The sequence below is a fragment of the Canis aureus genome, chromosome 19, assembly GCF_053574225.1.
Source record: "Canis aureus isolate CA01 chromosome 19, VMU_Caureus_v.1.0, whole genome shotgun sequence".
In the NCBI taxonomy this organism is placed as follows: domain Eukaryota; kingdom Metazoa; phylum Chordata; class Mammalia; order Carnivora; family Canidae; genus Canis; species Canis aureus.
The window spans coordinates 47,938,196-47,965,969 of NC_135629.1; the positions used below are offsets into that span (position 1 = coordinate 47,938,196).

General features: G+C 48.1%; 1 protein-coding gene across 5 annotated transcripts; it reads left to right on the top strand.

Moving 5' to 3' along the window:
- The first annotated feature begins 575 nt into the window (after positions 1-575).
- On the top strand, positions 576-27,599 carry AKAP8L (A-kinase anchoring protein 8 like). 5 transcript variants are annotated; one of them, XR_013358079.1, is made up of 15 exons: positions 576-732; positions 6,104-6,178; positions 10,671-10,703; positions 11,006-11,246; positions 13,108-13,561; positions 13,662-13,758; positions 13,841-13,911; positions 14,279-14,342; positions 15,266-15,374; positions 16,820-16,961; positions 17,053-17,158; positions 17,393-17,523; positions 21,081-21,112; positions 27,031-27,126; positions 27,209-27,262. XR_013358079.1 is itself a non-coding variant. In XM_077859600.1 (15 exons), exons 1-15 carry the CDS (start codon positions 720-722, stop codon positions 27,524-27,526), a joined length of 1,848 nt encoding a protein of 615 aa, XP_077715726.1. In that variant the 5' UTR covers positions 576-719; the 3' UTR covers positions 27,527-27,599. The 5 variants fall into 5 exon arrangements, 4 of the variants coding, with proteins under 4 accessions (XP_077715726.1, XP_077715725.1, XP_077715727.1 ...); XM_077859600.1 differs by lacking the exon at positions 21,081-21,112 and having other exon boundaries at positions 11,006-11,063; positions 11,166-11,246; positions 27,209-27,599; XM_077859599.1 differs by lacking the exon at positions 21,081-21,112 and having other exon boundaries at positions 27,209-27,599.
- Positions 27,600-27,774: the final 175 nt, after the last annotated feature.

The window sequence follows — 27,774 nt, forward strand, 5'->3', positions numbered from 1 at the left end:
CAAATATTACATATACAATATAAACATGCTATATAAATAAATCCATTATCATAATGCAACAATTAACCACAAAACGTAACATTTATTTAGAACCACTCCACCCCGCGACCCCACCTTGGACCTGTTTCTTTATATACATTGTCTCATACGTTTGAACTGGAGCCCAGCATCTTGCGTGATACTTAGTTGTAATTTTCATTCCAGCGAGGCCGCACGGTGCTCGTTTAGGAGCTGAGGGCCAGAGAAGTTAAGAAACGAGCTGGGTTTGCACAGCACGTCCGTAGCGCTGCGGAGACTGGAACAGTGCCTCGGGCGGTAGTTCCGACTCCCTCTGGCGGTCCTCCAGGGCACCGGCGCTCCCCCCGGCCCGGTCGCGCTTGGGCCTCGGGTCTTCCCGTAGCACACGGCTCCGCCTCTTCGAAATCTGCAAGCTTCTGTCTCCCGGCCTGCTTCTTTCAGCCAATCACCGCGGGCTTGGGATAACGGGGGGCGGGGCCCTCACGAGATCGGCAGCGCCATCCGTCGCTAGCATGACAACGGGCTGGGATAGACAGCGCTCTCCTCCAATAGGAGTAAAGCCAGAGTCCGACGCGAGCCAATGGGGGCGGGGGGTGGGGCTCGGTTGTGTTAGAAGGGGCCCCGGGGATTGTCGCCGCTACCCCGGCGTCGGACGTGTCGGACAGCTGCCTGAGTCCTCGGGTGCAGTGTTCGCTGCCACCATGAGCTACACAGGTGGGCCCGCAGGGTAGGGGTTGGGCTTCGGCGGGGGAAGGACAGGGATGCGCCAGAGCCACAGCGGGCTCGCCCTCAGCTCCCCGGGGCCTGGACGCTGCCCTCTCTGCGGTCACAAAATGGCGCCGCGGGCCCGTCGCCTCTGGTTCCCCCGGCTCACGCCTTGGCGCCTCAGTTCTCTGTGCTCCTGGCCTCGCGTCCCGGCCCGCCGCTGCCCGAGGTCCTGCCCTCGCGCCTGTGTCCGAGGGCCCCGCCTGCGCACCTGCGTTCTCTGCGCCCATCGCCTCCCCGCTTGGCCCGGCCTCGGACCTAGACGCCCCAGGTCGCCGTTGTTCAGGCCTCGGCCCGACACACGGGTCACAGGGCTGGGCTGCCGTCGCCATTGCCGCAGCCTCCCCCGCGCAGTTTCCCTGCGGAATGCGTAGCTGCCCACCTCCCGGCCCCTTTGTCTGCCCCAGGCCGGGAGAGGCGCCGGGCGAGGAGCGGGGGATCCGAGGGGCCGAGCGTGAGCCTTGCGAGGAATGACCGGCCTCTCCATTAATTCATTCACCATCTGTCGCAGTCATGGTGTCAGGTGCTGAACAGGCACGGAGACATGGGCAGGAAATCCTCTAGCAGCTTAGGGGCGGACCTTAGCCGGGAAACCAATGAACGTAGGATGTATTCCCCGGCGATCTGACGCCGAGGGGCTTGCTCGGGGGCAGTGGTGGGGTGGGGGTGAGTGGGATCAACGTATAAAGGTGACATTTGAATCAGAGACCTGAATGGGCTGAAGGGGTTAAGGATATCTAACCCGCGAGGCCATCGACATACAGGCCCAGGAGCAGAAACCGCCGTCAGGTTAGATCAGCTAGCGAGGCCAGTGGGATTTGAGCAAAGGGGAAGGTGGGTGATGAGATCAAAGAGGGGGCCCTGGGCTATGCTTGGACGCTTGTGGGGGAATTTGAAAGCACGCGTCTGCCTTGGCAGTAACACAGGAAGCTTCTCAGCCCCGGGGCCATAGACGAGGCCTCCCCATTTGACGGGAGTATTAGGCTTGAGCAGGTATGGTTGCTGGGTTACCTACATTCTGCTTGGAATGTTGGGGTCTGACGATGGAACTGGAGCCTTTGGGGCTGTTCCTTAGGCTGCTTTATGTTGGCCTCAGCAGGGAAGTGATGCCAGGCCTCCCTCCTCTGGCCCCCAGGTGAGGAGCTTGGCAAGAATCCTAGTTTTTCAAGGAGCCATTCCTTAGGCCGGTGGTTCTCAACCAAGGGTGATTGATTCTTCTTCCCTCCACCTCCGCCCCCCAGTACATTTGACAATGTTTGGAGATGCTTCTGTTTGTCACCTCTGGGAGTGGAGTTGCTACCATCATCCAGTGGATAGAGGCCAGAAATACTGCTAAACATCCTCTAATGCACAGGGCAGCCCCCACCACAAATAAATTATCCAGCCCAGAATATCAGTAGTACCAAAGTTGGACAACCTTGCCCCGGTCTTTCTGTAGCTTTCTGGTTCAGAAGGAAAGTCACTAGGGTAGTCGCTGACATCTCTGGAATTGAGATGTAACCCTTTTCACCAAGTCTTACTGAGCACTGGAAGATAGTTCTTTGGTTTTAGGAGCAGAACTGCTGGGGTGGGGGGTGGGGGACAAGGTGAATGGTTGGGTGCTATAGAGTAGCTTAATAATGGAGCATTTATATTTATGGACAAGGAGACTGAGTTAGTGGCCAGGTCTGAATTTCAACTCCAGACCTGTAGGCTTTAATTCTTGGTTTCCTGAGGGAGCCATGATAATGAGGTAATGATTACTTTTTCCTTGATCTTAATCAACTAAAAACCACAGCAGCTTTATATTGTCTTTCCCTTTTAAGAAGCAGACCACTAAAGAAAAAAAAAATTTAAGTCACGTTTCACTGTTTGCTTTATATGTTGTTGGGTTTGTTTGTTTTAAGATTATTTATTTATTTGACAGAGAAAGAAAGCACAAGCAAGGGGAGCAGGAGCAGAGGGAGAGGGAGAAGCAAGCTCCCCGCAGAGCAGGGAGCCCAATGCAGGGAGCCCAATGCAGGGCTCTGTCTCAGGACCCTGGGATCATGACCTGAGTTGAAGGCTGACATTTAACTAACTGAGCCACCAGACGTCCCTTAAGTCACATTTCAAACAATTTGCCTTTAAGAAGGAGTTCTGAAAAAAAAGGAAAAAAAAAAAGGAGTTCTGGAGGACTTGAAGCAAATGTTACCATTATTATTAAGCATGGGAGGTGATTAAAATAAGTAATTTTTTCGATAATTTGTCCAGCTTTTGAACCCAGTCACTTTATGTGTACTCAGGGAAGGGGACTCCATCTCTGACACCACAGGGAAGGATGGGAGCAATAGAAAAACAGGACAGAAAAATCTAAAATCAGGCCCTTAGATGCTACCAAACCTTTTATAAGAACATTGATTTCACAGGTTTTTTTTTTTTGTGTGTGTGTGTGTGTGTAGGTAATATGTAAGTAGTTTAGCTGAATGGTTCTGGCTTGGGATGTCTCGTGCAGTTACATTTTGGATGTCAGTTGGGACTGTAGTTATCTGAAGGCTTGATCGAGGCTAAAGGATCCATCTCCAAGATGACTCTTAACTCACATGGCTGGCAGGTTGATGCTAGCTTTGGGTTCCTAACCATGTGGGCTTGCAGGTCCTTACAGCATGGTGGCTGGTTGTCCCCAGAGTGGATGATCTAACAGAGAGCAAGGCAGAAGCCTTAAAAGTCCTACTGAGTTATTTCTGCAATCTTATTGGTTACACTGCTACCTCTGTTAGTTTGGGAAGGGACAGCAATTTCAGGAGGCAAGAATGAGTAGAAGCCATCTTGGAGGCTGGTTACCACCAAATGGTAGAGGTTGGAGTCAACCTAACCTCATTCCAGTTGTCCTCTAGTTTTTAATCACTTTAGTCATTTCTTCAAAGGATTCCCTTTCAAAAAAAAAAAAAAAGAAGAAGAAGAAGAAAAAGAAGAAAATGGAGAAGTTTTCTGTATTTTTGAGTGAAAAGATGTCACAGTCTTTTACAGACCAAGAGGGAAGGAGGGATCATGATGTGTAATTATCATAAATCCATGGTCTGACTTAGCTTTATAGGGGCAAACACTTATTTTTTCACCCAGAGCTGATCAGGCTGGTAAATCAAACCAAAAAGAGAAGGATTCATGAACCAGACAAGAATTTATTCACAATTGAAGCATAACTTCCTGTTCTAGAGACAGACAGTATTGTGGAACAAAATGTTAACATGGAGAGGACAGAACTAGAGCAGAGGTTGCCATTGATCTCTGAAGGTTTAGTGGATTGTCTTTCTTTTTTTCTCAGGGAAGAACGAGGGCCCCTCTCAATAGACCTAGATCTCTTGCTCTGTAGCTCTTCTGTTGTGTTCCAGTTAGTATTCCTGGCAGGGTGTGGTGGTTCCAGCTGCAGCCGCAAACGTGTATAAGCCAGGTTACCTAAAGGCTGGAGCCATTTTGCTGGTGGCTGTGTTACTGAACAAACAGGTTTCCGGAAGCTAGTTGAGCAAACAGTGGAGAAGGTAGGTGTAGGGTACAGATTTTTACACTGTTGGGCCTCCTCAAAGTGAATCATCCAAAGCATGCATTCAGTATTTCAGATGCGGACCTCTTGGGAAGGTCCTGGGTCCCTTAGGGAGTCCATTATAATGTACCCTCTTTAATTAGGGAAGGTAAAAAAGGTTAGTGTGGGTACTTTTATCTTCCTCCTTCCCCAGTGCCTCAGTCTCTGACCCCTCCTCTGAGAAGTAAAGACAGTGTGGCTCTGCTGTTCTTTACTTGAAACCCTTGGAGCAAAAAAAAAAAAAAAAAAAAAAAAAAAAAAGAAAAAAAAAAGAAACCCTTGGAGCTGGGTATATTTTGGAATTCTAGCTTGAGAGGGCATTCCACAACGCCCCCACTGGGGTCAAGGGCAGCACCCTGTAATTAAATGTATTATTTCTATACCATGTTGGGTAAAGAAAAATCCTAATTGTCCTCACAGGTCACTTTTGCCCCACATTGAGTGTTGGCACCACATATGAGGAGAACACTTGGTTTTCAGACTTTTTGGACTTGGGAATTACAGGGTAAGGGATCTTGGCCCTGTCCCCTTTGTTGGCTGTGTTGAGGATGAAGTAAAATAATGCAGATAAAGCTCTTAGCACCCTGCAGGGGAAACACTTGTTCAGTGTTGGCTGCTGTTATGGTCATCTTTGTTGCTGTGGTCCTAAGAGAGGAGCTAGAGAGACTGTCAACATGTGAATGCCTACCCCAGGGGAAGCATTTGGTGTATACTTTTGTTGAAAAAAAGCATTAAAGGCACTGGCTTTAATTTTTAGGTCATGAATTGAATCTGATGAGAATAAGCAAATAATTGCCTCTTACGGTATGTAGTTTCAGTGCTAGGGGTAAATCATTTAAAATATTTGTAAATGTAATTTTATTTTTTTTTAAGATTTTTTATTTATTCATGAGAGACACAGAGGGGAGAGGAAGAGGGAGAAGCAAGCTCCACACAGGGAGACCGACTAGGGACTCAATTCCCCGACTCCAGGATCACGCCCTGGGCTGAAGGCGGTGCTAAACCGCTGAGCCACCCGGCTGCCCTGTAAATGCAATTTTAAAGATAGTGTACTTGACGGGATAAGCACTGGGTGTTATTCTGTATGTTGGTAAATTGAACACCAATAAAAAATAAATTTATTATAAAAAAAAATAAAGATAGTGTCAGGATTCATCATTTAAGAGCAAAAGTTTCTGATAGAGGTTCAGGTTTTCCTTACTTGGTACCAATTCATTTTAAATTGAGAAATAGTTTTGAGAATTGAGAAAATAGGAAATAATATGCATACTATGTATAATATTCGGTGAAAACATGCTCACCCCAAGTAATTGCTTTCGAGAGGTAATCGTAATGTACACGGTTTTTGTGAGAAAACTAAAAAATACAAAGCAGTTTCAGTTTCAGATTTGGGGGAAGGGAAGGGGTATTATTTGCCTCAACATTGTTCGGAACCAATCTCCATCCTTGTTTGAATTGGAGGCCACTCGCCTTTCTGTCATTTGATATAAGTATTTTCCTCATTTAACTGAATAATTTGGGTACTCATTTATTGAAACTGAATATTGGTTTAAAATGTTTGAACATTTTTATCCAGGTCTTCTAATGTAGCAAGTTAAATATAGCCTGTTTTTTAATTGGCTAATATGTTCTGGAGGTATAATTAAAGTGTTGAGAAGCTGTAGTTCTTGGAGGCTTTCCATTGAGGGGAGGGACTGCCAGCCAGTTTACACTGAAGGGCAGTCTTAGGTCATCTCCATGTGCCTTGTTTTGGGAAATTAACCACACTGTGCATATATTTAGGCTTTGTCCAGGGATCTGAAACCACTTTGCAGTCGACCTACTCAGACACGAGCGCTCAGCCCACCTGTGATTATGGTAAGTGTGGGCCCCCGGGGAACCAGAGGGTGAATACTCTGCCTTCTAATGGCAGAGCAAGCTGGTATTTTAGTTGCCTTTGACTCTGCTCTCACTGTCTGCTGGTCCAAATGCAATCTTAAAGACAGCGGTGTGGTGGACCAGTGGAATGGCTAGTACTTCCCTTGGAGGCAGTAATGAGAAAGATGTCTGCTTACTGAGCAAGCTGGAGTTCTTGGAACTGTAAATGATTGATTCCTTTGATCCTGGAACATCTTGTTGGAAGTGCATATGGTCTGTGACAAAGGTCTGGCCTCAGAAAATCCCCTTGAGGGCCTGGGAAGGAGAGTGGCCAATCAAAGTCCAGAGGATTGGTCTGAGCAGAAACCAAGCCATCAATTTAGCTTCTACTGTGTGGGACCTGTAAGTAAGAGAGGCTACCTCCCTGGGTCTAGCAGGGTTTTTAGAGACCATCAGTCAGACCATCTCAAGCCAGTGGGCTTCTCACACAGGATAGAGGGGAAATGTCCAATTGATTTTTCAGTCACGGTCAGATGCATTAAATCTTTAACTCAGAAGTAGCCACTCGACAGAATCCATAGATGTTCTCTTGGTATGTTCTGGCAACCTCTAACCGCCTGCCAATAAATGCTAGTCTTTCTGTGATCTGTGACCGTGTGGTCTGTGACCTCATGAAGAGCCCTCTTTGGAATTAATAAGGATAATACTTTGCTTGCTCAGATGGAGAATTTGTTGTACTACTAGGGTCTGGGGAGAGACTGGGCCTACACCATGGCATTATCTCAGGAGTCGCTGAATAAATGGTTGTAAGCTTCCTGAAGTATTTACAACTAGTCCCAGGGGGAGAAGGAGACTTAAAATGTTCTGAAATTGAGTAAGGAGGTATCCGATACTTCCTAAACAAGTAGAAACTTGGTGTGTATGGCTTCCCTATCCCGCCCTGTCTGCCTCATCCCTTCTAACCAAACTGTAGTCCCAGGTTACACAGCTTTTTTGTATTCTTTTCCCTCTGGTTTACATAGTCTGGGTAGGAGCATTTTAGCAGATGTGCCATTTGCAAATCTTTTCTCACAGCCTGTAGCTTGTCTATTCTCATCAGTAGTATCTTTCAAAGAACACAAGTTCTTCATTTTGAAGACGTCTTATTTATCAATCTTTTTTTTCTTTTTAGTATATGGTGATTTGGGGGTCACATCTAAGAAATTTTTGCCTGACTCCAGGTCACCAAGATTGTCTTCTGAGTTTTCTTTCAGGTGCCTCCTAGTTTTATGTTTTACATCTGTTCTGTGATTCATTTTGAGTTAGTATCTCTATAGAGTGTGCAGTATAGGTCAATGTTCTTTTTTCAACTTGGTTGAAAATCAGTTTGAACTGTATGTGGGGCGGTCTGTTTTTGGACTCTAATTCTGGTCACCTGTGTATCTGAATGTCCTCCAGTACCAGCCCATCTTGATTACTACATAATGAGTCATGAAGTCAGTTAATTGAAGTTCTCCAGCTTTATTCTTTTTCCAGAATTGACTTGGATATTTTAGTTCCCCTTTTTTTGGCATATAAATTTTTAGAATCAGTTTGTCAATTTCTTTAAGAATTCCTGCTGAGATTTTGAGTCCATTGGCCTTGAATCTATAGATTTGTTTGGAAGAATTAACATACTAACGATATTAAGTTTTCTGATCCATCAATACAATGACATTCAATTTATTTTTATTTTTTTGATTTTTTAAAAAAGATTTTATTTATTCATGAGAGACCCAGAGAGAGAGAGAGGCAGAGACATAGAGGGAGAAGCAAGCTCCATGCAGGGAGCCCGATGTGGGACTTGATCCTGGTACTCCAGGATCACGCCCTGAGCCAAAGGCAGATGGGCTCAACCGCTGAACCACCCAGGCATCCCCTGGGTTGACTTTTATATATATATCGGCCTACTAATAAACCTTGCTAAGCTTGATTATTCTTGTAACTCGTAGAGTTGTGGTTTTTTTGTTGTTGTTGTTGTTGTTTTTTATGTAGGTGGTAATCTGAAAGAGTAAAGACAATTTTATATTTTTTATATTTCCTTCTGGCTTAAATTATAAGAGCAATATAACAACTTTTTTTCCCCCAATATAACAACATTTAAATAACATTTTGGGAAACAGTCAACTGTGATCCCACCATTTTAATACTTTTGTCAGCATTCCTGGTTTAAGTAGTTGAATAATTTAAAGGTAGATAGAATTGTGTATCCTGATTTATTTGCCTACGGCTAGAAGCATTTCCTTGTTCTACAGAGGCTTAATGGATTCTTTTTTGATGCCTTTATGAAGTATGTCACTGAGAAGGTAGATTATAATTTCCTTGAAGTTGCATGTTTACATTGTTTTATATTTTTGTTCTATACCTTTTGTTTGCTGTGACCATCTACTTTTCTCTTCTTCTGTTGTCTTTCTCTTATTAGAAAAAAAATATGTCCCTAAAATTCCCTATGTCAACACTAGTCTCATCCCCCTCTGAAGGTGAAAGTGAGCTCTGTTGTTCTGTTGGAAGGGGCCCATCTTGGGACTCCCCAGGCCTCATAGTGTAGACAAAAATTTCCCCTTGAAGGGACCTGGCTGGGAAACTCTTCCAGGAGTCTGGGTTCTTCTGGACATAGCAGCCAGCATATGGAGAGTGCTTTCCAAGTCCTGTTTCAAGACCATCACCTACCTGTCCACTTGCCTGTCCTTGTGTTTATAGAGTTTAGCACCCATTCCTGCTTCTTTCTTTGTGCCTCCTTGCTCTGTTCTGGCAGATTTTTGGCAGCTAAAGCCCTGGAGGACCGTATATAGGCCTCATGAGCACAGCCCCAGCAGCTCTGCCTTTGCTTCCCTGTCCTGTTTCCTTTTGTTTTGTTTGGTTTTGTTTTTAAATCTTTATTTATTTATTTATTTTTAATTTTTTTTTAAATTTATTTATGATAGTCACACACACAGAGAGAGAGAGAGAGAGAGAGAGAGAGAGAGAGGCAGAGACACAGGCAGAGGGAGAAGCAGGCTCCATGCACCAGGAGCCCGACGTGGGATTCGATCCTGGGTCTCCAGGATCGCGCCCTGGGCCACAGGCAGGCGCTAAACCGCTGCGCCATCCAGGGATCCCTCCTGTTTCCTTTTGAATAGCTAGTGCCCACTGTCCTGGTGCAGACATCCATGTGACCAGACTCTTGTTAGCTGCCAGGGCTGTGTGTGTAGTATTCCCTGGTCTCTGCCAGCCTCTCTTCTCACCTGTCAGAACTCCTTTGCCTCTCCTCCCTTACGTGGCTGCTGCTGCTGGCTGTCCCTTGCCACTTTCTAGTTAGAAGCATCTCTAATAGACGGTGCTCCAGGCTTGAGCATTGCCCAGTACCACCAGCCTCTGCTCTTGTGTGCTCAGGATGACAATTGCTGAATAAATGAACCAATGGGAAGCCTCTGCTTTGATTTCCCAACCAAGAGGAGTTTTGCTCTGTGAGCTCTCTGGTGCATGAAATGTAATGGTCATTGAAGTTTCCACCTCCTCATTCTGTTCATGTGCTGGATCAAGGAGGAACCAAGTGTAGGACCTCGGCCTGGCCCTATTGTCCATCTTTTCAAATTTATACACTCCTGCTCTTCTGTGGCTGGACTCTGCCGTTCATCATGCCGCCTTCTCACTGAGCTTTGATCTCTGCCCTGGGATGAGCAGGTCCTGTGTGTCTGCGGGGTAGAGACAATACAGAATAAAAGACAACTCTGGAATCTCACTGGAGATTGGAACTGGGAGAGTTCTGGTGGACTTCCCTGGAGGAACCATGTTTGCTTGAGTTGAAATGCCCACTTGGCTTTGCAGTTCGTCAGTTCTTAATGGCTTTGTGTTCCTGAAGGAATGAATTTTTTTCTTATGTGCTGTGATAAAATCCAGAGCATATTTAATCTATGTTCCAGATTGTTTTCTCAAGATGGGAATTGTCCTTACCTCTGTGGGTGTGTTTCAGCATAGCACACACATGAGATCCAAGGGTTTGGTAGCCTTGCTTGTTAAGGCATATACTTAGGGAACTAGGATGGTCAGTTTCTCTGTGATGGCTTTTTTTGGGTGATATGAGTGACATGGTTTTCAGAGTAGATGTGAGCTCTGTGCTGTACTTTTTGTACGCAGTCTGTGTGAGGCACCAGAACCCATTCTCCTCTTCCTCTGATTGGTGGTTAGCGGGAAGTGGGGGTAATCTAATTCTGGCTCCTCAGGAGAGGAGTAGGAGAGCCAAATTCCTCAGCTGGCAGTGTTGGCAAGGGAAGGCCCCTTTAGTAGCAGATGGTCAGAGCCACAGAAGTTCGAGCACCAGGGCAGGGCAGGGCCTGGGTCATCTATGGAGTGCTCTTAAGCTCAAGGCTTCTCAGGGGAGGTTCGCTCTTCTGTCACCAGTCAGATACTGGGAATCATAGCCTTCATTTGTACTTGAATTAAGCTTTTGTATTATAATCAATTGTAGGTGTAATTGAGTTTTTACTTTTTATAGGATATGGAACTTGGAACTCTGGGACTAACAGAGGCAAGTATTCCCATGATTATTGTTCTCTCCCTTGGGATTGGACTGGTTGTGTGTTTCTGCCACTGCTTGGCTTGCCCAGAGCATTGGGAGGTGCCTTTGGGGGCCCCGGTTACTCTGGGGCCAGCTACTCTTTGACAGGAGGTCCTGTGGTTAGGACCCCACTCAGCCTCAGGTGGCTAGGGTCCCCAGCTTGTCTCTGTGACAGCAGATGTTTTTGTTTCTCTGTTTGTCTCTCTACCTCTGCCTCTCCTCTACCTGTCCCTGCCATCTCTGTCCGTCTGTCTCTGTGTTTCTCCTTGCAGGCTACGAGAACTATGGTTATGGCTATGGCTATGGCCAGGATAACACCACCAACTATGGGTATGGTATGGCCACTTCAAACTCTTGGGAAATGCCTAGCTCTGACACAAATGCAAACCCTAGTGCTGCGAGTAGCGCCAGTGCCGATTCCGTTTTGTCCAGAATTAACCAGCGCTTAGATATGGTGCCACACTTGGAGACAGACATGATACAAGGAGGCATGTACGGCTCAGGTGGAGAAAGGTGAGTGGGTGTCTGCCCAGGGGCTGAGGCTTTGCTGGCACGCTTGCTGCCTGCTGGCACCTCCCTCTCTGACCTGCCTCCTGTGTCTGCTGCCTCTCCCCTTGCTTTGCTGCTGGGGGCTCCTAAAGACTGCTCAGGGTCTGCTATGCTTCCCTTCTCTGGCCTGGGCCCCCTCCCTGCCCTTTGCAATTGCCTGGTGTCCAGTCTCCCCCCAGCTTATAGGGGGAAGAACAAGTTCCAACTGGGCCGGCTTCACTATGTCCTCTGAATGGCTCTTCTCAGGACCAGACGGTTAAGTGGCCCCTCTCTCTGGAGACAGCCATTTGGAATTCCCATGAGACTTTGTATCCCACACAGTGTTGGGACAGGACAGATTGGCCTGGGCATGAAACAGGATGATGAGCCTTTAGGGCTGACCACAGCAAGCTGGGCTATCCCCACATAAGAGAGAAAATTTGGACACTTCCAGGCCACTCTTCTGAGCTTGACGAATGTGTGCCTGTTGAGCCTCAAAAGCACCTTTGTGAGGAACTCTTGTCCTCATTCTTGAAGCACAAGAGGTCACACTCTTGCCTGAAGGCACCCAGGAATAGCTGGTGGAGCTGGGCCTGCCACCTAGATCTGCCTTATTCCACAGCATCATGCTGTGGGCATTTGTTGTCACTGTCTAAACTGGTACTGGCTCAGAAGTCCTTGTGCCCTAGCGAGAGGTTTCAGTGAGGATAGCACATGGTGGTGTGGAGCAGTCTAATGGCTCTAGCTGACAGATGAAAAGAGAGCAGAGAGTAAGGATGAGTCAAGCCAGGCACTGCTGGGTTCAGATGAGGTCCTAGGGCCACTGGGGGGCAGAGGCTGCCAAAGGAACATGTATGCATTGACACTGTAGCAAGTAAAAAGGTGGGGATCCCCAGACATACCCCATGCTTGGCAGCCACTGCACTCAAAGCTGAGGCTACTTAAGGCAGGAGGGGCTTGGCTTCTTGGCTTTTGGCTCAGTGGCTGTGTGGACCGTGTCGCTGCTGGTGCCAGTTGCCTGTGTACCTTCTTGCCATAGCCTAGAACTGGGGAGCAGGGGTGAGGGAGGGAGTGACAACTAGGTAGTGCTAGCTACTTCTCCCACAGCTGCTGGCACTTCTTGGCTGCCCGGCTTTGCCAGGAGGGGCCCCTGTGCCTGTAAGATGTGTGGGTTTAGGGACTAGGGGTATGTGGGCTGCGTCCACGGTTAGAAGAGCTTTCTGCAGTGCTCTCTTTCTCCTGGGAGGGAAGTTTGGCCTGCCTTCCCAGTTGCTATGGAGGGTTCAATGTGATAGAGCTTTTTCTCTAGTCCCTGGGCAAACTCAGTGACTTTCCTGGGAAGCACTCTGCAGTTTGTTTCCCTTCGCCTGTTGGGTGGTGAAGGCCTTTGGGAGATTCGAAGTTCCCTCAGCCAAAAGAGATGAAACCAGCACAGGGTTTCTTGTGGGCATCATTATCCCAGTTGGACAGGCATTTGTATGCTTGACTGCCCATATGCCACAGGACAGCTGGAGTGCTTGGCTCTGCCCCTGAAGAATAGCCTTGCGCATTTTGGCTACCATAGATATGTACATACTTCCGAAGGGCTGAGGCTGATGCACTCTGAGACCTTTTCCACCCTATTGTCAGCTTTTCTTTGAGTCCCCTAGCTGGTGCAGAGGCTCCTGAGAGGCCTTTTTATTGGCATTCCTGAACATTGAGCGTCTCTGACAGGGTGGTGTAGGTGCTGGAGTAGGACTTCCTGTCCCCAGAACTGGGAGCTTTGGGGATAGACAGGAACAGTAGGCTCCACCCAAGGGTAGTGGGACCTGAGGGCGTCCCTGATGGTTGCCACCTGCTTCTGCAGATATGATTCCTATGAGGCCTGTGACTCGAGGGCCATTCTGAGCGAGCGCGACCTATACCGGTCAGGCTACGACTATGGCGAACTTGACCCCGAGATGGAAATGGCCTACGAGGGCCAGTACGATGCCTACCGTGACCAGTTCCGCATGCGTGGCGGCGACACCTTTGGCCCACGGGCTCAGGGCTGGGCCCGGGACTCCAGGAGTGGCCGGCCGATGGCCTCGGGCTATGGGCGCATGTGGGAAGACCCCATGGGGGCCCGGGGCCAGTGCATGCCTGGTGCCTCCCGGCTGCCCTCCCTCTTCTCTCAGAACATCATCCCTGAGTACAGCATGTTCCAGGGCATGCGAGGCGGGGGCACCTTCCCAGGTGGCTCCCGCTTTGGCTTCGGGTTTGGCAATGGCATGAAGCAGATGAGGCGGACCTGGAAGACCTGGACCACAGCCGACTTCCGGGTGAGTGGAGGAGACCTCTCATCCCTCCTTGCCCCTGACTGGGTGGAGCAAGGGGCATGGAGCCACCTGCCCTGACCCAGCTCCCTCTTTCCAACCCCAGACCAAGAAGAAGAAGAGAAAGCAGTGCGGCAGTCCTGATGAACCAGACAGTAAAGCCACCCGGACGGACTGCTCAGATAATAGTGATTCAGACAATGGTGAGCTGGGCAGTAGGCTGCTGCTTCCCTCCCCCTACCCCATGGGGCTCCCAGGCTGAGCTTGTCTCCTCTTCTTTTCCAGATGAGGGCACCGAGGGGGAAGCTGCAGAGGGCACTGAAGGCACTGAGGCTGTGGAGAAGGGCTCCAGAGCAGTAAGTGGCTGGGCTCCTCCATGTGTTGCCAGTGGGCGGGGCCTGGGGAGGAGGGTAGGCTGGCTGAGCCCCTGTGCCACAGAGCAGGGTGCTCCCCAGGAGCCATGGGCCATCCTGGTCATGCACATGTACCCAGCACAGGGAGGTGGAGGTCTGGTGGAAACAGTACAGGCTGCAAGCAGGCCACCCAGCTGGAAGCCAGGTTTCTTTCCCGGAAAATGGTAGAATGAACCCCCTATGTGAGGGCTGCTGTTGAGGGGGGAAGGCTCTTGGCCCAGTGCCTGGCACTTAGCAGGGCCTTATCATTCAGAGCCATTATAAACAACTGTAAACACTTTAATGTGGGGTTTTTCAAATGGTATCCTAGGAAGGAGAAGACGAAGAGGGAAAAGAAGAAGGCAAAGAAGACGGCAAAGAGGATGCAGAAAAGGGTAAGTCTTCTAAGTGGCCTGGGTGCTGGGGAGGCTCTTCCATGCGCTCCCAGTTGGAGGGACCCAGCTGAGGGCAGGGCTGAGACAGAAATGTAGCCAGTATGGGCCCTCCCTTGTGGGGCTGGGCAGGTGCTGGCAGGGGGCTTCTGTTCCTCTGCCTCCTTCCCATCCCCACTACCTCCACCATTCTTCCCAGACAGGCTATGGGTGGCATTGGCCCCTGCCTAGCACATTGGTTTTACTTTCTGGTGGGGGCAGCAAGCAAAAGAGTTGGCGGGAAGCACAGGCATCCTCCTTGCCCTCAGGGCCTTCAGTAGTGCACACTTCCAAGTCCTCGGTGGCTGGTGTCCAAGCTGGGACCCTCGCAGTTTTTACGGCTCTGGTTTGCGTGTCCTCTCCCTTAGTGCTTCTCCAGCCCCTGTTGGGAGTCCGTGTCCCCCTACCTGAGTGATGAGCGCCAGCAGGTACCTAACAGCGAATCCAGCCTCAGCCCACTGTTGCCGCGGTGCGCCGTGGGGGGTGGGCTAAGCTTTGTGAGCTTTGGGTTCTTTACCTCTGCGGGCTGCACGTAGGCCTCAGCCATGGCCTCTCTGCATCCCGCTACCTGGCCCCTCTGAACCTGTGTCAGTGTCCCCTCCGAGATGGCTTCTGTTTACCTTCCAGCCTCCCTGTGGCCCACAGCAGAGTATGGGTGTTCTGGAGAGCGGTGGGGTCAGCCTGTTCCTCTCCTCTTCAGGACCTAGGCTCAAAATGGCCCAGGCCAGGGTGCCCAGCCCTGCTCATGGCCAGAGTCCTTGTTCAGACGGCTGCTTTCAGAATGGACTGTCTGGAGTAGAAGGCGGGTGATCCAGCCAGAGGCCCCAGGGCCTGCCCCGACCTGGTGGAACCAAGCCAGTGACTGTGCTCCTCCTCTGTTTTCACAGGGGCCCTGAGCATCCAGGATGATAGTGGCCAGATCAAGCGCAAGTTGCAGGCAGGCAAGAAGAGCCAGGACAAGCAGAAAAAGCGGCAGAGAGACCGCATGGTAGAAAGGTAACCAGCTTCCCTCCACTCCTTTGCCTCTGCCTCGCTCTGGGGCTGCCGCCTGGAGAGCAGGGCCATAGCTCTGCCGCCTCGCCGCCCTCTGGCCTCCCTCGGGAGCTGCCACCTGCTCGGCCGTGCATGGACCCTGCTTCCCGCCAGGCCCAGCTCCCAAGGCCTGACTCTTCCCCGCCCCACTGCGGCCGCCTGGCGACCGCTAGCGTCTTTGACCTGAGACCCGACTGCTCGGCACCGTTGCCCAGAAGCTCCAGCGCTAGGTCACTCGGCGCACGAGCCCCGAGGTGCACTGGGGGCCTGATGCCCCTGCGGGAGGGGGCCAACTCAACAGAGACTCAAGGTCCAAGGCGCCTGTGCCACCCCAGCTAGCTGCCAAGAGGCCGCCGCCGCGCCCAGGAGAGATGGCAGCACCTGTGGGCTGTGGCAGCCTCGGGCCTGCCCTCTGCCCTGCCCGCCGGCCCTGTCAGGCCGGGCCTGTCTGCGGCTGAGCCCTTCACGCCCCTTGGTCGGGTCTGTCTGCCCTCAGGGCTCCCGCACTGGCGCTTGCCTCCTCCTCCTCCGCCTCAGACTCTTGCTCTTGCTGGACCTTCCTCAGCCTCGCCGGCGCCCGGCCCCTGGGCTCTCCAGACAAAGCTGACCCCGTGGCCCAGATAAGGACGTCCGGCAGAGGTAGGGACCCGCCCCGAGGCCTCGGTGGCGGCTGGCCTCCTCCGCCCCTTGCCACGGCGGCCTGCTCCAGCCCAGGCCCCAGACCCCGGGCTTCTGCTGTGGACACCAGGCCCAGACAGAGCACCTCGCTCAGGTGACTCCAGGCTGCCCTCTGGCAGGCCAGGCGGGCGTCCTCCTTCCAGCTCAGACTGGTCTCTTCTTGGAAGAGGAAGATGAGGCAGCAGGAGCCCAGGCCTGCTTGCCTCCCATCCCTCCCGACACCACCCCCAAGCATTCTGAGCAGAGGATGGGCTGGGCCTTTCGGTCCCCCAGACCCAGAAGGAAGATGCAGCACCTTTTCGGGCCCTGCCTCGGGACTGCGTACTCCACTCTGCACCTCAGGGCCACCTGGCTCACGCCAGGGCATCCTTCCTTTCGGTCCCCAGCTGGGCCAAATGCACACACTCGTGCCCAGCCTTGGTAGAGAGGCCCACCGGCAGCCTTCCAGCGACTCCTTGCCTGTGGCAGCAGCTGCTGCCTCAGGTTTCAGCCTCCTGTCTGGGAAGGAAGCGTTCCTCCCATGTCCCCCACGTTGCAGTAACTGCAGCCTGCAGACTTTCTGTCCCTCTGCTCCCAGCCCCACTGGTCCTAGCCTGTCCCCCTGCCGGGACCGCACTTCAGAGGCCCGTGAGCAAGGCCTGTTTCAGGGCTCGCAGCTGGGTTGGGTGAGGCGGCAGCACTGCTCCCTGAGACCATCGAGGCCTCAGCCCCGCATTTCTTTCCTGTGGCAGGATCCAGTTTGTGTGTTCTCTCTGCAAATACCGGACCTTCTATGAGGAGGAGATGACCAGCCACCTCGATAGCAAGTTCCATAAGGAGCACTTTAAATATGTAGGCACCAAGCTCCCCAGGCAGACGGCTGACTTTCTGCAGGTGAGCCTTGGCGCAGCAGCATGGCTGCTCTGAGCTGCTCAGAACCCTAGGAACACAGAGCAGCCTGCACAAACCTCGGTATCTTCGGCAGGAATATGTCGCCAATAAGACCAAGAAGACAGAGGAACTCCGGAAAACCGTGGAGGACCTTGATGGTCTGATCCAGCAGATCTACAGAGACCAGGATCTTACCCAAGGTGAGTAGGTTCCATTCCACTCCAAGCAGGCAGAGACTCAGCCTGCCCTCCTCTGGTTTTCAGAGTGGGGTCACGACACCCCTCTGTTCCCCCAGGGAGGGTCAGTGAGAACAGCCTCAGGCCCACGTGGAAATGGCAGGGTGAGGTGAGGAGCTGGTCTGGTGGTTTCCCTAAACTGCTGGGTCTGTCTCAGGCACCTGGAACTCGTGGTGACCCTCCTTCTCCCCCCTGCAGAAATTGCCATGGAGCATTTTGTGAAGAAGGTAGAGGCAGCCCACTGTGCAGCCTGTGACCTCTTCATTCCCATGCAGTTTGGGATCATCCAGAAGCACCTCAAGACCATGGATCACAACCGGAACCGCAGGGTGAGTGGCCACCAGTGTCCTTCTACCATCCTGTGGATTGACTTGGGAAGGTCCTGGGGTTATGACCTCTGCCCATGAGGTACTGCAGGAGATGTGGTGGGGCAGGCCGACATAGACATTTCTGACAGTGTATTCAGTGCAGGTGCAGGGCAAGGGGAGGGAAATGGGAACTCTGCCTGGGAGAGGGTGGCATTAGAATTGGATCTTAAGGCTGTGAGATACGGGGACTTCTGTGTTGTGCATAGGAGCCACTAGCCAAATAGGTTCAGAAACCCAATAAGAATTATACAGGGTGAGTGTTGCTAGAGGAGGGGTTCATGGGGCCTGGGCTGAAGGGCTGGGCTCAGTCCTGTTGGCAGTTTTTTAAGCCGAGCACTAAGGGGTTTAGAGCTGATATGGCACCTGGTGTGGAGTGAGATGGGTAGTGGCAGGAAGCGCACAAGGCACTGCTGCAGTACCAAGATACAGGAGGGCCCTCACTTTGGGAGTGATGAGAAAGGCTGGACAGAGGGTCTGTTTAAGGAAGTGACCAGGAGACCAGGAGTCTGGGATGTCTCAGGCTTCTGGCTTGGGGACCAAGGTGGACAGAGCAGCTGCTAAGATAAGGGGGTAGGGATATGGTACAGGGAAAGGAACAAGTCTGGCAAGAAGATGAACAAACTCGGTTGCATTTTCCAGTGTATCCTCAATGCCTAGCAAAGAAGCCAGGGAAGGTGTGTTTTGATTGAGGGGTGACCCACTAGGCTGAAGGTGGCTGTTAGAGGTCTACTCGGGGTGGACGGGGCTGGGCAGTAGAGCTGAGAGGTCCAGGACCAGGTCTAGGCCTGGAGAGGCTTGACTGCCATGACCCTGAAGGAGGTGGAGGGGATTTATGTGCAGATTATAGCAGTCTGGGGAGTGTAGTTGAAATAGCATTTTTCAACCTTTGTCCATGGCCATCAAATTCATCTCTGATCTTGGTGCACTGATTGTCAACAGTGGGAAATCTTGTGGGGATCTTGCCAACACCAGTTTCTGGAACTGGGAGCTGATAAACGGGGTAGGAATAGAGCAGACTGCAGAGGATGGATGGTGCATGGTATCAAAATGTGGAAAATCAGGTGAAGTGAGTGATAGCCAGTAAAACATAAATTCAAAATTGATCCTAGAAAAAGTTTGAAAAAAGAAAAAGCCATAGCTGTTAATAGAGGGATTCCTTAGGTGACAAAAGACAGAAGATACTTGCAAGTTAGAAAGCACCGGAAGTTATTATTTACAGAGATTTGAGTACAACTTAAATACTGTATTTTTAAAGATTCCAGACTATAGATATGAATGGAAAGCTTCTAATTATTATTTTCGGTCACCGTTTGAGATATAATTTATAGCATATAGTTCACCCATTTAAGCCATACAGTGCAGTAGTTTTTAGTATGTTAGTTGTGCAGCCATCACCACAATCAATTATAAAACATTTTTATCACTTCAGAGAAACCCATGCCCTTTAGCTATCACTCCCCAACTCTGCCCCATGCTTCCCCTACCTGAGGCAACCACTAACCAGTTGTTTGTCTCTGCATATTTGCTCATTCTGAGCATTTCACATAAATGGAGTCACATAATACATGGTCTCTTCTATAATCAGCTTCTTCCACTCAGCATGTTTCCAAGGTTCATCCAGGTAACATGTGTCAGAACTTCATTCCTTTGTATGGCCTAATCTTACGCTCTTGCCTGGATGTACCACGTTTGGTCTAGCAGTTTATTAGTTTAGGCATTTGGATTGTTTTCAACTTTTGGCTATTGTGAATTATGCTATTATAAGCATTTGAATGTTTGTGTACACGTTTTTGTGTGGGCATATGTTTTTATTTCTCTTGGGTACCAGTCTAGGTGTGGAATGTCTGGATCCAGTAGTAACTCTGCTTAACTGCCTGAGTGTCTGCACTGTTTTATATTCCCATCAGCAGTAGTGTGCAGATTCCGACTTCTCCACACCTCTCTAGCACTGATTTTATGACTTTCTCATTCTAGCCTTCTTAGTGGGTATGAAGTGGTATCCACTGTTTATTTTTTATTTGAATTTCCCTAATGACCATGATGTTGAGCATCTTTTAATGGGTTTGTTGGCCATTTGTCTATGTCCTTGGAGTTGGAGAAATGTCTATTAAGATCCTGTATTTGTTTTTTAATTGTATGGTCTTTTTGAGTTAAAGAGTTTTTTATATGTTTTAGGGGTACCTGGCTGGCTCAGTCTGTTAAGTGTCCCAACTCCTGATCTGGTTTCAGCTCAGGTCATGATCTCAGTTGTGAGATCAAGCTCTGAGTTGGGCTCCATGTTCAGTGGGAGTCTGCTTGAGATTGTCTCCTTCTCCCTCTTTCCCTTCCCCTTTCTGCCCCTCCCGCCATGCACACATGCTTGTGCATTCTCTTTCTCCCTCTCCTAAATAAATAAAATCTTGAAAACAAGTTTTTTGTGTATTCTAGACACAAATCCCTTATCAGATCTATGATTTACAAACATTTTCTCCCAACCTGTGGGTTGATTTCTCACCTTCTTGATGTGTCTACAGTACAAAAGTTTCATTGTGATAAAGTCCAGTTTATTTCGTTTGTTAGCTTGTGCTTGGGGTGCCATCACTGAGAATCCATTGTTAAATCCAGGGTCACAAAGATTTATCCTTGTGTTTCTCATAAGAGTTTTATAAGTTTTAGCTCTTTTAATTTGGATCTTTTGAGCTCATCTTTTTTTTTTTTTTTTTTAATCCAGTTTGACTCTCTTTTGATTGGATCACTTGTCCATTCACATTTAATGTTATTACTGAGATTGTTGAATTTACATCTCTTGTTCTATTCCCTCTTTACTGTTTTAATTTTGTAGTGTAACATTTTAATTTCCTTAATGTTTTGTGTGCGCGTGCATGTGTGTACGTGCGCACACACACGCACTACATTTTTGGGCATTATTTTCTGAGTGGTTTCTCTAGACCTTACCTTACATATATTAACTTCTCAGAATCTTCAGATTTAACAACTTAATTGCAGTGGGATTGAGTTACTCCTATATACCTCTTTTTACATAGGAGGTTTTTGTGTTATTGCTGCTACAATTTTTATCTGTATGTGTTATAATCCCAATAACAAAAAGGCAATAGTATAATCAGGATCATAACTACTTTATGTAATTTTACATCTTTTAAGGAAGCTGACAGAAGAAAGAGCAATTTTATATTCCTAGCTTCTAGCTTCTGTTATCTTAGCCTTCTTATTTCTCATTTTTGGTTCTCTTCATTTGGGTTTTTCCTGTGGATTTAAGTTACCACCTGTATTCATTTCCTTACCAGTTCAATACAGCTATAGTCCCCCCACCTTTGTGCTGTTATTGGCAAACATGTTATATTTCTATGTTATAGGCCAAACAGTACAAGAGTGTGTGTGTGTGTATTGCTCTGTACAACTTCCTTTCAGTCAGTTGAGAAGACTGGCAAAGAACTGCATATTTATAGTGTCTCTTATATAATTACCTTTGTTGTCTTTCACGTGGATTCACATTACTGTCTGGCATTACTTGTTTTCAGCCTGAAGAACTTCCTTTGGTATTTCTTACAAGGTATGGAAGCATACTCTCTCAGGTATTCTTTTTTTTTTTTTTTTTTAAGATTTTATTTATTTGTTCATGAGAGACACAGAGAGCGAGGGGGCGGGGGAAGGGGCAGAGGCAGAGGGAGAAGCAGGCTCCGTGCAGGGAGCCTGATGTGAGACTCGATTCCCCAGACTCCAGAATCAGGCCCCGGGCTGAAGGCAGTGCTAAACCGCTGAGCCACCCGGGCTGCCCTCTCTCAGGTATTCTTGATTGTGGAATGTATTTATTTCACCTCATTTTTGAAAGATAGCTTTGCTAGGCATAGAAGTCTTGGTGACACTTTTTCTTTAAAGACTTTTATTTGAAAGAGAGAGAACACAAGCAGGGGGAACAGCAGAGGGCGAGGGAGAAGCATGCTCCCTGCTGAGCTCTATCCCAGGACCCCAGGATGATCTGAGCTAAAGGCAGATGCTTAACCAGCTGAGCTACCCAGGCACCCCGAATGTTGTAAATAAGTTATTTTGCTGCTTTCTGGCCTTGTTTCTCATAAGGAGCCAACCTTTAGCCTTATTGGGATTCTCTTTTAAGTGATGATTAATTTTTCTTTTGATGCTTTCAAGATTTTTCCCTTGTCTTTGGCTTTTAGCATTATGATAAGTCTTTTTGTGGATCTCTTTGTATTTATTTTACTTGGAGTTTGTTGATCTTGTTGGATCTCTAGGTTAAAGTTATTCATCAGATTTAGCAAGTTTGTATGTATTTTTTCTTCATATATTTTTTTTCTGCAACTTGTTCCTCTTCTGGTGTTACCATTATGCATATGTCGGGTCATCTAGTGATGTCCCAAGGTTATCTGAGAATATTTTTCTTCCTTTGTTCTGTTTTTCAGATCATATCTCTACCAATCTATAGATTCTCAAATTCTTCTGCCAGTTCAAATCTACCATCAACCCCATCTAGTGCATTTTTCATTTCAGTTGTACTTTCTAGCTCCAAGACTTACTTATTTTTGTTTTTCATAATTTGTCTCTTTACTGATATTCTGTATTTGATGAAAAAGTGTCATGATCATGCCTTTTCCTTCTTTCCACCCCAGTCTTATTCCTGTATTTGTTTGTTTAGTCAAATTATTTTTTTGAAGTCTCTTTCATCCCTACAATGTGAAGCCTTTGCTAGGGTGCCTTGGAAGAGGAAGCCATGGGCAAGGCAAATGCACAGCCAGCCTGGGATAACAGTGGTTTTGAGAAGGTTCTCTTTTTCTTTTCCAGACTACACTTAAACTATTATAAACTGCATAAATTGTTGGCTGATTGCTGTCTTGTTTTCAGCAATGCCTTGAGGCATTAAATTGCTCTCTAATCTGATCCAATCAATTAAATCCAGGCTCTTTTTATAGGATTATTTTTGAGGTCATTGTTTAAGAGTTCTGAGCCCTAGAGGTTCTTAGCTGTTTTACTGGTCTCTGGTAAGGAGGGCAGCGGATGGTTTAGTTTATGTTGGTATCAAATCTACTAGTCTTCTTTTAATTGGCTTTCCCCACACCCTCCACTGCTTTGAGAGAGCCCTCTGTTTTGAACTTCGTTACATTCTTTCGAATAAAGTGATTTCTTCTGGAAAGATTTAGAAACTCACTTTTAAGGCTTGTGCCTGGGTAAAAACTAAGCCTGTGCTCTGGAGCTGGGCTGGGGACTATAGAATGCTTATTCCTGAGCATCTGCTGCTTTAGGAGATATTCGGGAGAGGGGTCGTTAGCTATAACCTCCTATCTTGGTTTGGTTTGCCTCTCCCAAGGCATGAGACCTCTGCTTTATGAATAAGCCAGAGGAAGAGCAGTATGAAACCTGGTATTCTCAGCAAAGTCTCCATTCCAGAAGTCTGGGGACAGGAGAAAAGAAGGGAACCCCCACCTCTGAGCTGAACCTTCCTAGAACCTAACTTTAGCAGCAGGTAGCTAGGGGCTAGATGAGAACTGCTGAACTCTTCCATCCTTCTGGGAAGAGTCGGAGCCCTGTATTCTTGCTGCAACATCTGGAATGGGGTTTTCCATCACTGAGCTGGGGAAGGCAGGGAAGCAACAGGTCATATTTTAACCACAACTCACAATCTTTACTGAGTTTTAGTAGCTTTTCCTTGCTCAGTGTTTCTTCATTTGCTGTATGTCCTTAGGACCTTTTCCCTTGACTTTTAAAGGGTTGTGTTCTTCTATAGTCTTTTATCAGTTTCACCAGGGGGCAGGTCCATGTAACTTCTCAAGTTGTCATACTGGAAGTCTATCTTCTGTTGTGTTTTAAGGAAGATTTTTTTTTTTAACCTTAGTTCCAATAATCGGATAAGGATAATGCCAAAATGAAACCATACATTTTGGGACGCCTGGGTGGCTTCAACCGTTGAGTTTGGCTCAGGGCATGAACCCGGAGTCCCGGGATCAAGTCCCACATCGGGCTCCTTGCATGGAGCCTGCTTCTCCCTCTGCTTGTGTCTGCCTCTCTCTCCCTCTCTCTCATGAATAAATAAATAAAAGCTTAAAAAAGAAACAAAGAAACCATACATTCTATTATTAAAGAATAAAAGTGCTAAGTAGGGGTGCTTGGCTGGCTCCATTGAGCTTCTAATTCTTGATCTCGGGGTTGAGTTCAAACTCCATGTTGGGTGTAGAGGTTACTTATAAATAAAACTTTTAGGGATGCCTGGGTGGCTCAGCGGTTAGGTGTCTGCCTTTGGCTCAGGTCATGATCGCAGGGTCCTGGGATAGAGCCCTGCATTGGGCTTCAAGCTCAGCAGGGAATCTGCTTCTCTCTCTTCCTCTGCCTCTGGCTTGTGTGCACTCACACTCTCTTTCTCTCCCTCAAATAGGTAAAATCTTAAAAAAAAAAAAGAAAAAGAAAAAAAAATAGCAACAGTATTTGTATGAAATGCTAGAAAGGAAACTTTATATGCAAATTATATTCTTAGAAGAGCTGAATGATTCCAACAAAATGGTGTTAATAACAGTATTTGATAAAGGGTGGAATTCAAGATAATATCCAGAAAGCAATAGCTTCCATTCTGGTAATAACCCAGTTAGAAATGAAAATGGGGGAAAATATACTCACAAATAACCACAAAGTATATAAAATAACTAGGACTATAGATTTAAGAAGAAAGGTATGGATCTTAAACTCCAAGGATAGGAAACAAGACTTCAATGAATAAAGGAATATATGGTGTGCTTCATAGAGACTTAATAGCAGAGCAAAACAAACACTACATCTCCTTATATTAATGTGGATAGTTCATGGGGGTTCCCATCATATTCTGGGGAGGAGGACTGGAGAAATTGATTTAAAGTTTATGTTGTAGAATAATTATTATTTTAAAGATTTTATTTATTTATTCATGAGAGACACAGGGAGAGAGGCAGAGACACAGACAGAGGGAGAAGCAGGATCCATGCAGGAAGCCTGATGTGGGACTCGATCCCAGGTCTCTAGGATCAGGCCCTGGGTCAAAGGTGGCACTAAACCGCTGAGCCACCTGGGCCGCCCTATGTTGTAGAACTAAAAGTCTAACAACAGTCCAGAAAATTATAGAAAGAGTGATAGTTGAGTTTAAGGAATTGGTTTAGCAGATAAAATATTTTTTCAAAGCCACTGCAATTAAAAATGAAGAGCGATACTGGCATAGTAATACAGTGGTGGAACCAGAATAGAGTCTAATGAAGGTTCCCAGTATGTTTTGGAACTTAGTAATTATCAAAGTCAGCACAGGTTCCTTATCTGAAACCCTAGGATGATCACTAACATCCCTAGGTGGGACCTGGGAAGGTGACTTATAGCCGAACCATCAGTAATGCCTCAAATGACTTATATAAGTGGTATAAATAAAGACGGCTCAAAAACACAATGGAGTTTTAGGGGAAAACTTTTTCCTTCTGGATTTCAGATTTGTGGAGAAGGGATTATTATAGACCTGTATGTCAATTTAATGGAGAAAGCAGTTTATCTCACAAATTTCTGAACAAGAAAGCTGGACCTTTAATCTCCTGCAATATATTTAAATTCCAGAAATAATAAATGTGAAAAATAAAAGAGCAAAATTTAGATTGTTTACCTTGAGGTTGCAGAAAGCCTTCCTGAGCAAGCCAGGAAACCCAGAGGTCGTGGAGAAGATGACCTCCTAGAAATGCTGGGCAGGTGGCCCCATGTGCGTATCAGATCTCTGAGATTCGCTGGTGGGCAGGGAAATGCCACAAGAGGATGCATACATTATTTTCTTTCCTTCAACTGCAAAAGTACCCAACAGTGGGAACATCTGATGCTGCTGAGGAGGCAAAAGGATAAGTACATTGTTTTAATACAGGTGGAGGAAGCCCGACTTACTACTACAACGTACTACAACTTTTTTGCAGAGTACTGAGACACCATCACTTTGGGGAACCTGTTGGGTAGCACCAACATGGAAGTATTTAAGTTTATTCTGGTGGCGTTTGGTTCTTGTAGCAAAAATCTGGAAACCCTGTAAGTGGGCTTCCCTTGGGAGTTGCATGTACATCTCTGTGCTGACAGGAAGGAGGATCATGTGTTGGCAAGTGATGAGCTGCAGATGAAATGATCTGACCTAGCATCCTAATTGTGCATCTTTAACTTGTTTCATTTTAAGCATGTATGAGGACTATCCCTATTTTCCCCAAATAGTAAAGAAAATGAGTAAAGAAAAAGTGAAGGTGGGGAAACAGAATAGAAACAGCAAGTGACAGGATGATAATAAAGAGTTGGCTGGGATGCGGCAGCAGGGTTCCTGGGGGTGGGGCTCCCCCATGCCAACAGAAATAGCCTTCATCTTCCAGCTTGTGGCTTTATATATGATTATCTTCATACTGACAAAAGTGAGATTTGTCTGTACTTCCACCATTGAGGAAAACCACTTAGCATTTCAGTGTAAATCCTTCCAGACAAAAGGCTCTGGCATGCTATGCATACTGCCTTTCTCAGCACACAGAGGGAGATAAGCCCTATTTTTAAAATAAAATCTTATTTGAGAGTGCATGCACCATTGGTGGGGAGGAGCAGAAATAGAGGGAGACTCCCTGCCGAGCACAAAGTCCCACATGGGTCAAGATCCCAGGATCATGACCTGAGCTGAAGTCAGATGTTTAACCAACTGAGTCACCCAGGGGTCCCAGAAATGAGCCCTGTTTTAAGGACTGCATGTTGTTCTTTTGAATGTATGATTTATTTAACTACACAGAACTTTTAGGTGTTTTCCAGTTTTTCTGCAACTATGTGCATGAATGTTTCCAAGTCTTAGGATAGATTCTTATTCCTGTAAAGAATTACTGAGACAAATTTTTGAGACAAACTTAATTTTGATACATTTTATCAAACTGCTTTCCAGAAAGTAAACAGTTGACCTTGTCACCGTCAGGGTAGGAACCCTCTTTTCACCCTTGCCATTTAGGGTATAATTCTTCATCCTCGGAATTCTATGAGTTAAAAGGAGGTATTTCACTTAAATGTACTCTTTGACATTTGTATTCCAGATCATATCCTCCCTGTTGATTCTAAAGAGTTCCTTGCGTATGGGCAGTTGGCTTCTTGATAATAGGTTGCAACTTTGGCTTTTAGTAGGTTTCCTAATTTGTTCAGTTTGTAGTTTTTATGTAAGCACATCAGATTTCTGCTGTACAGCTGTAAAGACATATGTCTTTAATCAATTGCATACAGTACGTATGATGTGGAAGAATGGAGCATTCGAGCAAAGATCAGATCAGGTCTTAGCTCCGTGCTTGTAGAGTGGCCCTACGCTTGTACCCAAGGTACACTTGTACACCTACATCACGTGGTTAGAGTGCTTGGCTGTGCTGAGCCCAGGGGTTTGGGAGGGCTCCGCAGATCTAAGTGGCGTGTGGGAGGGGGGCTTTCTGGCGCCCAGAGCAGCCTCTCCAGCCCTGCCTGCCTTGCCTGCAGCTCATGATGGAGCAGTCCAAGAAGTCCTCGCTCATGGTGGCCCGCAGCATCCTCAACAACAAAATCATCAGCAAGAAGCTGGAGCGCTATCTGAAGGTGAGGTGCCCCGGCCCCCGGCCCCCGGCCTCCGGCTCCCGCGGGCCCTCGCTCCCTTCAGTGTCCGCTTCCCTCCCCACAGGGTGAGAACCCGTTCACCGATAGCCCCGAGGAAGAGAAGGAACAGGAGGAGGCCGAGGGCGGCCCCCTGGACGAGGGCGCGCTGGTCGAAGCGGCAGGGGGCGCGGAGGGTGCAGAGGGCGCGCCGGCGCAGCCCCCCGTGCCCCCGGAGCCGGCCCCCGGGGCCGCGTCTCCGCCACCGCCACCGCCCCCCGAGGAGGAGGAGGAGGAGGCCGTGCCCCTGCTGGGCGGGGCGCTTCAGCGCCAGATCCGCGGTATCCCGGGCCTCGACGTGGAGGCCGACGACGACGAGGAGGAGGGTGGCGGGGGCGCACCGTAACCCGGGCCCCGGGCGGGCAGGACCCGCGTGCCCAAGGCTGGAAGCTGAGCCTAATAAAGCTCTTCCCGTCCCATCTCTTTCTCCTTCGTTTGTTGGTATGCGGCACCATCGGCATAGGAAGGAATGGCGTGCGCCTGCGCGCGGGGCCCGGGGGAGGGTGGGGGTGCGCCTGCGCACTGGCGGCGGGAAGGAAGAGGGAAGCGCCTGCGCGCAGTAAGACTGCGTGATCGGACCAAAACTCCCAAGAT

Bases quoted from the DNA above. Each gene is read 5' to 3' on its own strand.
- AKAP8L (XM_077859599.1), top strand. The intron at 13,912-14,278 runs GTAAGTGGCTGG...ATGGTATCCTAG, and splicing joins TGGAGAAGGGCTCCAGAGCA to GAAGGAGAAGACGAAGAGGG. The intron at 15,375-16,819 runs GTAACCAGCTTC...TTCCTGTGGCAG, and splicing joins AGAGACCGCATGGTAGAAAG to GATCCAGTTTGTGTGTTCTC.